Source organism: Aythya ferina (assembly GCF_964211825.1).
Source record: "Aythya ferina genome assembly, chromosome: 14".
Taxonomy (NCBI): Eukaryota; Metazoa; Chordata; class Aves; order Anseriformes; family Anatidae; genus Aythya; species Aythya ferina.
This window is the reverse complement of record NC_140312.1, coordinates 2,456,250-2,472,552: the sequence shown is the minus strand read 5'-3', so window position 1 is coordinate 2,472,552 and position 16,303 is coordinate 2,456,250. Positions and strand designations below refer to the sequence as shown.

At 46.4% G+C, this 16,303-nt stretch overlaps 1 protein-coding gene across 2 annotated transcripts in view; it reads left to right on the top strand.

Annotated features, from left to right (window-relative positions):
* Nucleotides 1–16,303, top strand: part of FSTL4 (follistatin like 4) — a 368,576-nt gene that overhangs the window by 212,410 nt on the left and 139,863 nt on the right. For both annotated transcript variants that reach the window (XM_084535690.1, XM_084535689.1), the window contains exon 4: nt 15,543–15,791. In XM_084535690.1, coding sequence (XP_084391816.1) covers nt 15,543–15,791 — 249 coding nt within the window. The remainder of the gene's footprint in view (nt 1–15,542; nt 15,792–16,303) is intronic.

Genomic DNA, 16,303 nt, shown 5'->3' with positions numbered 1-16,303 from the left:
AGAAGTGTCTGCACTCCTGTTGCATTTGAATTCTGTATAAAACTTAGGATTTTTTTTAATTTTTCCCTGTCTGTTGCTGTCGGGAGTTGGCGCTGCCTGTGATGTTGGTATCTGCGAGCTGCGCAGCACCCTGGGCTTGGATGTAAAGGTTTCTGTGAACAGCTTCGAAGTAGCCACCCGGCCGGGGGGATTCTGTGTACTTCGTTAGCGCTCCCGCGTGAAGCCAGCCTCTCTGCAGCATATTGATTTCACAAGCATTAGCCCTTTAATCAAACAGCCCTGAAGTTTTGCACTTCATTAACTGTTCTTTGGGAGCGAAGCACAAACCAGGCACAATGGGCTGGCTGGGTGAAGTCTGCTCCTGCTGATAGCATACCAAATGCCCAGCGTTGGAAGATCTGAGACAAAAGTTGTGCTCAGAGCGGAGGCAGCAGAGGTAAGGGCTGTGGAAATGACGTGGGGGAAGAAATTGGGAAGGTCGGGTATTGTGGTGAGTGTTGCTGAAGGAACAAAACAGCAGCTAATAGAGAAAAGTTTGGGCTGTGCAGTTGTATCCAAGTGACCCTTGGGCTCAGAGGAGATGGGGATGGGATGAAAAAGCTTCCAGGTGGCCGGATAAATCCTGCTGCTGGTCCTGTCCCAGCAGGAGGGACGTCCTGTGTCAGGATGGGACCCCAGGTGCTCAGTCTGGGTGCTGCTGCCTGCACCTGGCTGCGTGCCTGCTGCTGAATGCACATCAGCCGGTTGTGTTTGTAATGCAGGGATAAGCTGTTTGCGTGTGTAATTATCAGGCCTTATTAATGCTAAGTATTGTATAACAAACACGTTTGCAAATAATGACTCCGTAATAGTGGAATCACAGAATCACGCAGGGTGGAAGAGACCTTTAGGATCATCGAGTCCAACCAACACCCTGACCTGCTGAGTCCTGTCACCAAACCATGTCCCTTACTGCCCAAATCACTGCACTTTAAAATGACTGGACTATTACCTTATTTTTATTTTTTTAAGTACATGTCCAAAGCTTTATTTTCTGTTTTATTTTGTTCTACATTGCTTTTTTTTGGACTTTCGGGCATATCTGGATGGGCCCCAGTAAGATATATCGGCTAAAAACACTCAGCAATTCCACAATATTGAGTTACATCTCTTCACAGCCTGCAGCCTGCCCTGCACACATGTAAAATCCCGTGTTTTGAGATGCATTTAATGGGTGCAATTCATTAAAAAGCAGCAGAGCAGTGGCAGCTCGCCGCCGCAGAGCCGCTCGGTCCCCCAGACGCTTTGCAGGCACAGACCTCTCCGAAGGAAACCACTTAATCCTTGGGTGAGCAAATCTGATGATAATGCTCTGTGCTTTGTTGTGTACTATGATCTAATTGAGATTTAATGCATTCTGCCTTGTCCCCGCCGTGGACTCCCTTTGGACCGTGCAGTACAAAGCTCGGTGTTAGCAGCTTTCTTTGCCGTATCCCACTTTGTGCCTTCAAAGACTGTCAGGCGTCTGTTACTTGGTTTGAGTGCGTGAAGCAGTTGTGCTGGGCAAGGTGGGAAGAAGGAACTAGATCTGTTCTTGTCCCTTCAAAATATTCTATTTGCTGTAAGCACGAGCATCGATTGAGGAGCCTTTCATTCTCCCGTCCTCCTGTTTAATAATTATGTATCTGCTACCAGTTGTGTTAAATACATCTGCGCCCCACGTGATGCTATCTAATCCCACAGCAATATTTCAGGATGAAATCAATTTAAATTGCCAGCAGAGGTGTGCACAACAAATGCAGTGGGAGAGCACAGCTCAGGCAGCTTCTGCAGCCCCATGGAGCCCCCTCTGCAGCACCCCACAAACCTGCCCGTGCCAGCTCGGGACTATTGAGCTTCTGACAGGGGACCTGCCTCAGATTTTCAGGGTGCTAAAGAAGAGAAATGATCTTTTTTTCCACCCCCACAAACTCTGTTCCTGGAAAACCGAGCCCTGCTCCTAATGGAAGGGCATTTATGCAGGAAGAGGGTTTGTGGTTTTTAGGTTTTGTGCATTTTATCCACCGAGGTGGGTGCTGTTGAGACAGTTCCAACTTTAATGTGAACTTTTGAGAAACTTGATTTCAGTTTGGGGTTCCTCCTGCCATCTCACACTGAGAACAGTCTGTTTTTCTCTCCCTTTTTCCGCCAGACTTTTCCCTTTTCCCCTCTTTACAAGCTGCTCATTCACTCCATGTCATGGCGGCACCTGGGGGGATTTCTTTTCATTGACTCTTTCAGACCTTTTTTCCCCTGGAATGAGCACTGCTTGTTCTTCCACCTGACTGACCTGGAGGCAGCCATTTAGTCTCGGTTGTGCTGGAGTCAGTAAATCACCCCCAGGACCCCCGCAGGGACCTGCTCTGCACATGCAGCTCCCGTTGGTGTCAGCGAGGATTACAAGCGGCAATGGGGGCTCTGCTCTGTCCTTCGGCTGGCAACAAATATTTCTGTTGAAATACAGTTTTTAAGTCAAATCCGTGCTGTATTATTTAGTGCAGAAAACCTTCAAATGAAATAAAACTTTTTTTTTAAACGCTTGCTCTGCCTGTTGGATGATCCCAGCTTGTAGCAGCCGTGAAGTTGTTCCAACCTCCCCATGCTGGGTGGTAATGGGAGCGGGGCGGTGGAGCACATGTGCATCGACAGGGAACTCGGAAGCCTGAAAATTGAATTTTCTCCCTGCCTTTTTCTTCCCTATAGAGAAAATCGGCCCCATTAGTACAGAAAGCCGCAGCAAGGTGGCATTTGCAGTGCGGGGCTGGAAAGCAGCTGCTGTCCCCAGTGTGATGTTGAGCTGAGGACTTCACTTTTCAGCACTGCCAGTAATCCTATTTGCCACCAGCACACGATAGCAGCTGGCTGCTGCCTTCTGGGGGTGTTGGCCCATTAGGGTGGGTTGAAGCAATTCCTCTCCTCCCTGTGGGGCAGCACAGGGAGCAAGAGGTGAGCTGAGGCCAGCTCTGCCTTTCTGGGAGCAATGGGCGTGATGCGAGGACTGCACTGGTGGTGAACAAGCACGATTTTTCTCTCTAAAGCAAAGGTTTTTTTTAAAGTGAACTTATCCCCAGGCCTTTGCATTTGCCCAATCCAGTCATCGTTTGAGCTCTGTCGGTGCAGGGAAAAGGGTCGTCTTCAGCACGGGGTGGTCAGCGTTTGCTTGGCTCTGCTCCTTTTGTGATTAATATACAGCCCTTTTGAAAATTGCATTTTCTTGAGATTATTTTAGTTTCTCAGACTTTTTCCTTTTCATAGATAAACTGGCAAGACTGTTTTTCTATTGACATTGCTAAAAGTAGCACTGGAAATGGCTGTAACTTCAGGTAAATCAGTAAAAGCTGTTGTTTCTGAGCACTTGTTCTCGCTGTGGAGCCCAATGTAGTGACTCTCATTTCTTTTTTCCGTTCTGGTCAGTACTCCCAAGGTACTGTACAAAACATTGCCCTTCTTCTTGCCTTTTTTGATCCAATTCATCTCTGCGTCTTGCCTCCAAAGCTGTCTGGGAGCTGCTCGTGCTCATCCAAAGGAGCAAGCTGCAACGGCAGGGGCTGGGAGGGCAGCCCAGGGAGCTGCTGCTTTGTCCCTCAATTTGAAAATGAATAATGAAGTTTCTTTTTTTTTTTTTTTTTAATGGAAAAAAAAAAAAGGGGGATTAATTTGAACTGTAAACTGATCGGAAAGCCCAATTCCAGCCTCAGATTTGAATGCAAGGCCTGTCCTTTTGCACGGTGTGCTCCGTGCTGGGCATCCTTTGCCTGCTTTAACCTGGCAGCCCTGGTTTTCTGTGGGCTTCGTGGCCCTGATCTGACCTACGTGCAGAAATACACACAGCCTGGCCTCGCGGGCATCTCAGCACGCCTTGTTTTTCTCAATTTGTGTGGTCAGGCCTCTATTGTATTGGTGTGGATCAGCTTAACAGGGGAGATGTGCCCTGCACTGAAATAGATTTTATTCCATTACCCATCTTAAAAGAATAAGAAGTCTGCTAATGCTGCTTTAGCCCAATATACTCTGATGTTGATAACTGATGATTGTGGCTTATTTCTGCCTTTTATCCCAAGCTTTTCCTCTTCCACTATTAAGCGTGACCCTGTTTCCATTCAGTGCCTTTGCTGTGGAGGAGAAGCGATGTTTTGTTGATTTTATCAGTTGTGGTTGTTTTTATTCTCTGTGCAGAGCACTTTCAAAGGGAGGGCAGTGAATACACGTACTCCTATCTTATACAGACCAAGTCAGGTTCAGCTTTTGGCACGCTTTCCCCAGGTGAATGAACGAACAAGCATTGCTCCTGTGCCACTGGGCATCCCCGCTGAGCTCCCTGGTGCTGTGCGTGGGGCACAGCTCGTGGGGGGGCCGTGCCCTCCCCCTGGGCTATGGGGCGATGCCTCGCAGGGACCCCCACGAGGGTCAGACAGCTGAGGGCCCCCTCTTTTTGCTGTTATTTGCATTGCTGCTGTTTGCAGATGGAGGAGGGATGGAGATTTAGGGAGATGGTTGCATCTCACATCACTGAGTCCAGCTCTTCAATAGTTGTAATATTTCCCAGACCAGATCTCCAGCTGTGCGAATTAACAAGATTCGCATTAAGTTTAGGATATTTGAAACAAGAAGCACTCACTGCAGAAACCCTTAATTTGTTACTGGCATTTTTATATATTTTTTCACCTTTTCTGGATTATTCTATGCTGTGTCTCAGCCTGAGGAAGGGGTGACTTTCCTCGTTCCCAGAATAAAAAAATAAAGTAGCTAATGGTGGCGTTCCGGTGTTAACGTTCTGTGTGGATACCTTGAGTCAGTTCTAACAGTACGTGGAGCTTAAAAGCTTTTCACTTTCAAAATAACGTTTTAGTAGGTTTTATTTGATTGTGTTATCTTTTCAGTGGGCTGTAACTGCTCCATCAGGTAGGTGCTTGCTACGTGGCTTCCTTTGGCATGGAAGTGAAGGTGGGGAGAGTAAAAGGCCAGCAGTCCATCAGAAATGGCATCAATTCTTCTGTCCTCTGTAGGACACGCAGGTGGGGGAGTAACTGCTGGAGGGTAAATGGGGTTACAAAAGATGTCTCTTGTTCAAGTTAGGAGCTTAAGATTTTGATGCATATGTTTCTATCCACTTCGTACAGTTTTTTTTTATATCTGATCTGTCAGAACAAGTTGGAAGTTATGGATATAAATGTGTATGGCTGACACACAAATGAGTATCAGAAGATGCTGGAGTAGGGTGAGGACTTCACAGAGAAATTTCTAGAAACTTCAAGATATTTTCAATTTGTAGAGAAATGGGGTGAATAGCAGCCCACTGCCTGAGACAGGGATGCTGGCAGTGGGTGATGTGGCAGCACTGGCGAGGGTAATGGGTACCTTTATTTTGAGAAGAGGGAGAAGAGATCTGGTATTCAGTAGCACAGTTAGCACTCTGTGGGCATCAAACTATCTCAAGAAAGAGAGAAATCCTCAAGTACAGCCTTGGGGTAATTTCCTGTATTGATGAGAAAGTAAAATCCCTTGGAAGGAGGGCTGAGTAACAGCCGCGCCTCGGGGACGAAGCCTTGAAAGACTTCTTATTAACTACACGCTGTTTGGTCTGAGAAGCATTTAATGAGCGGCCAAAATGTCAAGGTTTTGTCCCAAAAGAGATGGTTTCTGTGAATTAACACCGGCCCTGAATGGAGCAGGCAGTGAAATAAAAAGGTCTGCACACAAAATAGAGGAGTGCTGGAATACAACAACAGCACAGACATAAACAGGGAACGAAACCAGTAGAGAGCTGCAAGAATTAGCATTAGGTGCGGAACAGCCGCGTGGTGTTGCCTAGAAAAGAGTTTCTCTCCGTATTTCTTGGGCTGGGAAAAGAACTTCATTAAAGATAACAGAACGGGAAGGGGAATGCAAATGGCTATCGATTCGGGCTGTGCCGTGGCAATGTTTCAGGCTGGCTTCGAGCTCAAGGAGCATTTACTGCTCACTCATGCTGACCAGCCCCGAATTAAGGCTTGAAGGCACTGCTGGCTCCTGCACTGGAGGACAGGGAGTTGCCAGAGCAACGTCTGTAGCTGGGGAGGTTGGGGACCGTGTCCTGGTCTGTGTGTGCGTGTTTTGGTGACATCCCAATCGAAGCTGGCTGGCTCTGCCTGGCAGTGCCCACATCTGGACACCACGTCTGAATTTCTCCCTGGGAACACCCTCAGCCCACCGCCAGCAGGGTTTGTGCAGCCGGTGAGCTGCTAAGCACGTCCCCAGCGTGGGCAGTAACGTGTTCATCTGAGCTTTATTTGCAATCTCAATGAAATGCCTGTGTTTGTCTTTTGTGGCTCTCCTGCTGGCAGATGTCGTTTCGGGTTTGTTTTGTTATCAATTGAAATTGAGTGCGGTTTGTTCCTGGTAGCTTTATAAAACCTTATCTGAGAAATGTTCAATAATTCATTTAAAAAAAATAAATAAAAAAATGAAGACATCCCTTGTTCTCGCTAATTGTAAAGGCAGTCCTGATTTTTCAGTTCGCCCTTCTTTCTGGCAACTGGCTAGTTTAGAAAGCTTCCCTTTGGGCTCGGAAAGCTGGGAGGGATTTCAAGCACTGAGGCGTTTGGCAGGAGCTGGCTGGCTCCATGCAGCCCTGGCTCGCAGCCTGCACGTCCTGCTGCTGGATGGCTGCATCCTGCCCGTGCTGGCGGCGACGTGCACCAGGCCTGCGATGCCCTCGTCCTCTGAGCATCCCCGCTCGGTGCAGGCAGTCGGGCAGCGCTCCCACGGCTCCCATTTGTGCGGCAAATTTAATTTTGTTCCATGCAGGGTTTTGGCAGCGAGGCTCCTGGCGCAGAGGGTGAAGAGGAAAGATCTCACTGCGAGCTTGGAGGATGTGTGGACGAGGGTGGGTCTGCGCTCTTGGGTGCTCGAGGTTTCTCTTGGGTTTTAGAGCAACTGAGGAAACCATTTCAGCTGTGCATGAGCCAGAGCTGGCAGAGGCAAGGTTGAGTGGTGTGTGGGTCCAGCTGCTGGGGGTCTGCAGTGGTTATTCACTGTAAAATATATCTGTATGTACGCGTGCGGATTTCTTTTTAAAATGCTTCCATGAGATTGTTCGAGTTTCCTTGAAGCTGCTGAAACGGGAACGTGGTCAAGTTGGTGCCAGGGTATGGAGGCTTGTGGTGGGAGTCCCTTGGTGCTGCCCTGCTTGCTTTTCTTGTGCCAGCACGGCTGGTGAGTGGAAAATGCTCGCTGATTTATCCAACTGTCCCACTGACCTCCTCTGGAATCTCTCTGAAGCCATTCCAGCAGGAAAGTTTCCCTAAGGACAGCGGTCTCCCTGGATGTGATACGCTGCATCCTCCCCTAACCTAGAAGGAAATCACCCCATCAAGCCTTCCAGCATGCACACAGGGAAAACTTTGGGTAAAGCCTTACTTTGAGAAGATGCAAAATACTCTGAGTACGGATCATCTGCAGGCCATCTGCCGTGCCCTTGGAGACCACAGTGGGGTTGTAGACAGCAGCTGGGCTTTGTTACACTGTGCTGGCCAGCCGCTTGGAGCTGATGTTCCCCAGGGCTTCACTTTTTCCTCATGTTTTCATCGTAGAGCAGTGGAGAGGAAGGAGTCGGAGTGAGGGTGGCAGCTGGGACGCTGCTGAACCATCGCTGCAGGCTCCTTCTGGGGCTTTTGCCTCCTGCACTCATTTGCGTGCTGCAGTTCTCTTATTGCCTGGATTTCCATGACCCTTTAGCCATGAGAAGGGGATGCGTGGGGCCAGGAAGAGGGTCCCTCCACCAGTTATTTCCCTTTGTGAAGCAGCTCAGAACTGATCTGTAACAATGTCCATACCCTGTGTCCCAGTGTGGCTGCAGTTCTGCCCTAATGGCCCCGTTTGGCTCCGGTCTCACACTTGTGCTGTGTGGGAACGCTCTTATGCTCGTAATATATGAGGTTCTAAGACATCCAGTCAGGAAAACATAAATGAAATGTCTTGGGGAGAAAAAAATGTGAAAAGGCACCGTGCAACCTCAACAGTTTCCAGCAGGACGCTTATGCTGATGTAGGTGTGACAGAGGAATGCTGATCCCGGTGCCGGCGCTGCCTCCTCAATCAAGTCAAGTAGCCCTGAGTCAAACACGTGTTACACCTCGAGGAGAATTAAAAAAAAAATAAATAAATAAAAAACACCTGCACTAACACTAACTCCATTACAGCTAAATGGCTTTAACACTTTTTCCCTTTTTGCTCCGTATCTTTCAAGCACACAGCAAGTTTTACAGAACACCATCAGTGCTCAGAAATAGGCGCCCTCAAAACGTTTCAGGAATCCAGCCCCTCATTTCCCTGCAGCTGCTTTCTGTGGTGCATTGTACTAGATGACAGGTAGCAGGGATCTGTGTGCAGCTATTGATAGCCTCCCTCTAGAAACATCTGTCCCTGAAAATTGCTGTCCCTCCTCCTCTCCCAGTCCCCATTAACGGAGCGCTCGGATTTTCACATTTTGCATATTTGCCCTGGGGTGTTTGCAGAGTTAAACACTTCTCCTGGTGGAGCTGAATAAAGCCCATTCTAAGTCACAAAGTACCTCCAAATAACACTGATAGCAAGCTGGAATATGGAAGTTAGGGGAAGACCTGGTAAAAATCGTGGCATTTTAGGTTGTACCTGTGCCAGCCGCCGGGCAGCGAGCGGGGCAGGTGAAAGGCTGTGGTTGCTCTGACCTACATTATTGGGCCGTGTTTCCATACAGCATGCAGAATGTTTTTCAAGAAAGAAACTTCATTTGTAAGGCTCAAACGCACAAAACATACCCTAAAGAAAAGGGAACGTTCGTGGTGGTGCTGACACAGGTACTGCTGCGATGACACCGTGATGTCCCTGTAATCCATCACGTTGAAACCTGCAGTGGCAGTTGTGTGCTTTGGTGCCAGCCTCACGATTTATACTAAGAGCAGAATTAAGGAATAACATAATAAGCTCAATGAGCATTAATTGCAGAAGCCCTTTGTCTGTTCCTCTTGCAACCAAAAATAAAATAAAAGAAAACTGTTCTTTTTTGAGGCAAACACAATGAGCTGGCTTCTTGGTTTTGTTCTTTTTTCTCAGTGAGCCTGAGAAATTGATGCACTGACAGAATACAAATAGGAAACTGGAAAACAAATCGTTGTATCCAATGTGAGCTAACATCTGCTTTGTGCATATATAAGGCAAAATAAGCATACAATAAACAAAACAGTGCTTTTCCAGTGAATGGTCTTATTGGGAGGTAATAAGTCAAAAAAAAAAAAAAAAAAAGAAAGAAAGAAAATAGATTTCTGTGAGACTTTAGGATACGCCTTAGAGGGAAACTTGGAATTTTTTTATAATATTAGCGATGGGTCAAGAGCAAGGTGTCCTGTGATTTTTAAATTGGTGCTATGAGCAATGGCCAAGCACGCATCTATCCATGCCCTTTATGCTGCAGCATGGCCAATATGCTTGGCTTCTGAATTTTATCCTCCTCCAAGTAGAAGTGGATGAGGTGAGGGTCAAATTTTTAAAGTTTTGGAGTAAAATGTTAGAAAAGCTTTAAGTGAGAGACTGCTGCCTCGCAACAAGCTGCGGGAGGACCTGTGGCTCCCCCAGGTTGTGACTCCTGAGTGCAGAAGAACCATAGGAGAGGTGAGCAGTGCAGGGCAGGCTGCCCGGGGGGAAGCCTCGGGTGGTGTGTAAGGAGAGGGAAATGGGAATAAACAGAAGGTAACGTGCATGGATGGATTTAAAGCTTAGTAACACAGACATCTGGAAGCATCTTGTTTGTTCAGCTTGCCTCTGGCAACTCCGTTGGTAATACAATTCGGGAGATCGCCAGGAAAACACGCGAGTCACCTGTAGTTATTTCATGATTGGACTCAAACCTTCTCGCAGTTTCAGCCACAAGAACTTGGTTGGAGGATGAGCAGAAGGATGCACGACACTTATTGATTTCTCATATCTTCTACAGCAGCCCGTGGAGCGCGGGGGCTTGCTGTGCTGGTCAGAGGATAAAAGACAGCCGCAAACAAGAGGAGCGAGGCGGGTCCTGAGAGCTGGAGTGAAGGAGTGGGGCAGGCGGAAGATTGATGGGAAAGATTAAAGGCAACAGGAGTGATTTTGAGCAGTGACCTGTGGGGATTTCATTGCCTTCCATCAGAGGAGTGTAGTCTTCTGACACGCAATTTTGCCAAAGAAACCAAAGTATTAACGTGATCTGTGCCCTCCACGTCTGATACTGGAAAGTTCCTGCACTCTTCACACTGTGCAGCACCGAGATAATTAAAGGCGTGATCAAGCAAAATACACATGTGCACATGTTAGTACGTGCTACCCAAATTTTCTAGGGTGTTCACATTTAGTGTACGGGTGCCAAGGAAACATCGAGGCTGTGGGATCCTGCTGGCAGCAGATCTGGGGATGCCTCTGTACCTCTTGCACAGGGATAATGGAATCACAGTGCCTTCAGCATGAAGTACCCATAATGGAGAACTTCAGCTAAAAATCATGATAAAGAACAATTTTATGAATCGCCTCTTCAGCAGCTCTTCCAGGATGAGGACAATCAAGCAAATTGCGCATGGTTGCGTTTCATGGCAAGATATAAATATATGTGGTCTCATGTCAGCTGCTATTTCTTCCTCAGAAATCTGTGTATGTGCTTCACACAGATGGGATCTTTTGATTTTTACACGTCTTGCCTCTTTTTTCATGTTAATACTCTTCATACACCATGATACCATCCAAAAATATTATTTAATCATGATCTCATCATGGTTAAATGGATTTGATGTAGGGCAAAATATCGGCTAATTAACTAGGCGTAGTGTAGTTACTGGAAATCTTCAAGTGCCTTTCCGTGGTATCACCTCTAATTGACTTTGTAGGTCTGACAGATAGAAAGTAACACTAACCCTAATTTTCGAACATATATATTAATAAAGAAACTCATGATTTTGAGCGCTTCCTCCTGTTATTTGCAGAATAACTGCACGTTGTTACTGAACTTGGGTTGATGTTAAACTGCAGACTCAGATTAAGCAGTTCCCTTGGCGGTGCTGTCAGCACGGTGACTCCTTGTCGCAGTGCTCCTGTTCAGAGCCTGCCTTTCCTTTAGGTGTTTGTGTTGGTTTTGAGGTGATGACTGCGCTGTGGCCGTGCCCCCACACCAGGTGACTCACTGCGGCTTCTCTGCTTCTACATTTTCATAACAGGCATGCAATGAAAAACCAAGAAACGCGTAGAGTAGATTATTATGAAATTCTTGCTTTATGTTTCTTTTCTCATTTTATTGCTCTCCTAACAATATGCACAGCACACGCGTTTGCTCCCAGCACAGGAGCCAGGTGCAGCAGTCACGCAGCTGAACTTCTGTTACTTCAAGCCATGAGTTACTCAAGGTGTATATTAAATATGTGCTGGGAAGGGAAGGTTTAAGGGCTCGTGCTGCAGCATCTGACTTTGTGTTATCAGCAAAAGTGAAGCTGTGGCAAGTCAAGTGTATGGGAAGTGTCTAGACAGTGTTATACGTGCATAACTGTGCGTGTAAGTAGGCGTGTGTAATGCATGAGCAAATCCACCTGGGTATGTGTGCAGTTTATGTATACACGCCTGCATGTACCAGCAATGCACATTTTTCAGCAGTAAATAGTGCCTTCAGGTGTGACATTTTAGAGCACAGGAGGTTATTTAGCATAGCAAAGGGAAATGTTTGAACACTGATGTCGGGATGTGGGAGGAGTAAATAGCTCCTTCCCCGTTGTCTCACTGCTTTCCTTCGTGGAAGCAAAAATGTTGGGAGACTGGATATTTTTGTAATCTTATAAAGGGTTTTGTTTTATTGTTTTACAATGTTTGTAAGGTGCAGCATTGCCTTTGAAGGGTATGGAGCAGAAGCTTCCAGTTTTAGATATCCCAGTCTCCAGTTTCCCGTAGTTAAAGCTTCCATCTCTGGCTCTGGTCCTGATGTGAAGTCTCAACTTTTTTCCTTCAGCAAGAGGATTGGATGTCCGGCTGCCTGCAGGAGCTTACTGGTACTTGAAGGCAAACGGGCTTTTTAAATGTAAATGTAGTAATTTACATTTCTGCAGCGTCTAAGCAACTTTTTATGATAGCCATATGATAGAGCTGCTTGGGGTTTGGTTTCGCTGTGCGTGTGATGGGTTTGGCTCTTTGGTCTGAATTGAAGTCAGCGCCTGTCACTGACCCAGCCCTCCCTGAACTCTTGGGGAGTTTTGCTGAATTAAGGAACAGGGAGCAAAAAAAATTATCTGATAGCTCAAGTCTGATCTGTAACGTATTTAGTGGCATGTAAAAGGCAGACAAGGTCTCAGTCTTTATGAATTAATGAGCAGGGTGGGTGCGTGTTCTCCAGTGTCTAAGCATGGCAATAACATCTTCATTTCCTTATTCAAGTCTTGCTTTTAGATGAGCCAGCTTTGTGAAATTCCCGAACTCAGTTATTCTACTGCCTGTGCCAAGATTTTGTTGGTTTTCGGCTGGAATTCCAAATTTCTCAGGGGCAGCCAGAAACCAGTTTGAGGCACAAAATGTGTTTGTGGATGTGCGCAAATGGGCTTCCTCTCTCCATCAAGCTGACTTTAATGTAATGTAACAATTCAGTCACTAGCCATGTTGGGTAAACTTAATTAGTGTTGAAAAGTGGCTTGTTTTGCAAGATGATCAATTTTTAACCTAAGTAAATGACTTTCTTTGCAACTAATAAATTAAATAAATTATATTTTTCTTGTGCCGTACAGTGGGGCTCATAAATTCCGCGAGCACTTAGCTGGTAGTTTCACTTGATTACCTTTCCCATTTCTGGTTTTAATAATCCTTGTAAGAGCGGGGAAAGCAGTCACTTCTCATAACGTGGCAGAAAAGCAGCGAGGGGCGGCACGCTTCCATTTCAGTGGGCTTGGCCATCAGGATTACTGAATGTGCAAACCTTTCAGCTCTTTGCAGGGTTTTCTCCTTGCTCCCCTCAGCGACTCACGGGTGCTCAGACAGGAGTTCTCCATCTGGGAACGCAGAAGAAACCAAACTGTGAGCAAAACGAGCGAGGCATAAAAGCAAGCAGGCTTTTTGTGGCTTCTCCATAGTAACCAGGACGGTAATAGGAAAGCCAGAGTATTTTGTCTGTTTGAGAAGCCGGTGGTTAATCAAACGTTTGATGTATCATTAAAAAAAAATTAAATTTCCATTGCAGTAGGAGTAGTGCTTGTTTTCAGTAACTAAGGTTGTATTAAAAATCAACATACAGAAAGTGCTCGAGGCTCCAGGAGGATTTTGCTGCTGGTGGTGCCTGGGGTAGCTGCTTGGGCAGGATGCAGCTACCGTGCCCGAGGAGGGAGAAAACCTTTGGTGAGATGCTTGGTGAGGTCCTCAGCTGGTGCTGGGTCCGTGAGGTCAATTTTTAGTGACTGGGACAGCTTAGGAAGGGCTTTGCTGTAGTTTTATCTGAGTTACATTTCTAGAGGCAATAATACCTCCTAAATCTTGATTTTAAGCATCATCAAGGGAAGTGTCAAAGCACGTGGTGTGGTGGACGAGCCAAGCACCTATGGGTGCAGGTCCCACCACCCAGAGGAGCAGGATGCTCACCTGGGGTTTCCTCGAGCCCCGGGCCCTCGTGCTGCTCTCATCTCAGCAGGGGCAGGGAGTGCAGCTGACCTTGGCAGTGAGGGCTCCCAGAAGTCACAACATTTGTATTCTTCAGGACGGTTTTCAGAAACTCTGGAACAATAAGTAAATTAAATAAAGCATATTCAGATACTCCTGCCAGGGACTGTACTTTTTACACTTGTCGGAGGTGCTTTGACCTTCTAGTTTATTATGAGTCAGGAAAAGTCAATATTTCTCAGCTTGCCAAGGTTGGAGGAATTTTAATGAGTTATTGAGTCAAATAGTTAATCCTCCAACACCAGATTTTTTTTCCCCTTTCAGATTTGCAGTGATAAAAACACAGGCTTAAGGGGAACCGAGACAAATGGGGTTTTGTAGAGACTTTTGCTCGTCTTTATGAACGTGCTTTAACCCCTTGGTTGGTAGTAGGTGAAAAGTGGATTCAGTGCTGGGACATTTCATAGTGGCATGAAGTGCTTGGGCAAACAAGGACTACGTGGCTGTTAGCAGGGAATTTTGCACAGTAAAAATGGGCCAGGAGGTTGAAGTAGCTAGTGCTGATACTCCTCACATCTGTTACGTGTAATGGGGAGGTCTAGGTAAGATTTGCTCTGTTCTCCTAGGTTAAAGAGTTCTGCTCCTTGAAAAACTATTGAAGGGAAGAGCACTGGCTGTGTTTTGGAGGGTGCTGTGGTCTCTGCAGGCCTTGTCCCGTTGGATGCTGCAGCACGCCTGGAGCACTGTGAAGCACAGGGCACACAGCACACACCAAAACCTCCCCAACAGCCAAAGCTGCAAGGGATAAATCCAGGCAGTGGGTTTGCTTCACAACTGCCGTGCTGGTCCAGACTGAGCCACTGGTGTGGGCACAGCCGGAGGCTGCTGTGCGCTGCTGAGTGTTTATTCCTGCTTTAATTACGCCTTTTGCAGCATCCCTTTGTAATTCTCAACATTGTGTACTCCAATTAGCATAGAATCATCTAATTTCCTGAAAGTCTCTTTATTGAGTATAATGTGAATCATTTCTCTGAGCAGTGGCTTGTCTGGAAGTACCCTGGTCTGTCTGAATTATGGTGATGCTCTGTTGTAAGCCATTAAGTGGGGAAACTTCCGAAGCAGAAAATGTTGTAGTGCTGGGGCACTTCCGTCAGCCTTTCAGTTGTATCAAAAAGCAGATAGTACAGGAATATTCCGAATATTTTATCCAATGCATTTTTAAAATAAATTATCTCTTTATATGTCAGTTTTCAGAGTGTAGGGATAAATACTGATGGTCACTTTTACGTTGAGAAGTGTTTTCCTATAATATTCCCTTGACTTCAGTGACACTCTTTCTTGGGGGGCTCTTTTGTTTTCCATGCTTCTTGGGGGCTATTTCTCCGTAACTATCTGCCTTAACTTCCACTGAAATCCGTGTGAATTTTAGCCCTAGGGACGTTCTGCTTCTGGCTCACAAGGTGGTACCTGGACTCCCGATACAGCTGTGGCTACAGAAGCTGGAGGGCTGGCACTTGGGCACTTGCCACAGGGAAAGAAGCTCCTCATGGGTTTTGCGTCTGCCAAAATGTTGACTTCAGCATTGCTTTCTGGATGCAAGTCATGCCCAAACGTTACGCACTGAAATTCCCTCTTTGGGTTTTATTTTAGGGTCTGGTTTTGCAAAAGCCTGAAAGCAGAAGTGGCCCCGTGTCCACCACTTTTCAGGAAAGCACTTCCAGCACATGGCTGATATTTCGATGACTCAGGGCTGGGAGATGTGAAGACACTCCAGGTTGCCGTTGTGCTGCTGTTCAAAGAGATGTGCTTTTAGCCTTGGAAACCTTTTAGCTCCTGCTCTTGGAATTGTTGTGCCACTCACCACAGCAGACGAACATGGTCTGTTAGGTAAATAGTGCTAACGCTGACTTTTTCTCTTCTTGCCAGTGCTTTACGGTGAGGATGGGCTGCACGCATCATGCGAGAAGAAGTACTGCGGCCGGGGGAGCAAGTGCGTTGTGAACAAGGACACCAACCAGCCTGAGTGCAGGTGTGTGGAAGACTGCAAGTCCAGCTACATGCCCGTGTGTGGATCTGATGGCAAGTTTTATGAAAATCACTGTCAACTGCATCGAGCCTCGTGTCTGCAGAGGAAGAAAATCTACATTATCCACAGCAAGGACTGTTTCTTCAAAGGTAGGGCAGCATTAAAAATGAATACTTCTGCAGAACTCCCATCACTCATCTTACCATAATCCTGATAAATGGCTGAATAATATGCTTTATTTCTAAGAGATTAATTTTTAAAGGATGGTTTATTCTGGGACTCTGTAGAACATAACCATGTTTTATGCAGCTCTTAAGTCTCTGGGTGTCATCACCCAAACTGTAATCAAACTGCGATCCAGTAAATAATTAACAGCACTGTGTGTATTGTGCGCGCTGCAGTTATGCTGTTCAGTGCTTACAGCTTCCAGTGTAATAACTTTTTACGAGTTGATTCATTTGGTAAGGCTCTGAACAAGACGGAGGCATTCTGAAAAAAGTACGTGGTATTTAAAAAGTTTGTTGGGCAAATGAGGAAAAAAAAATTAATTCTCTCCTAAAACTGAATGCGGAAGCTCAGTCTCAATTAGCACAGCAGTACGGTTCACCAGCTGCTCTACAAGCTCTGGTAGTGGGGTTCACAACAAATTTAGTAGGTGGAT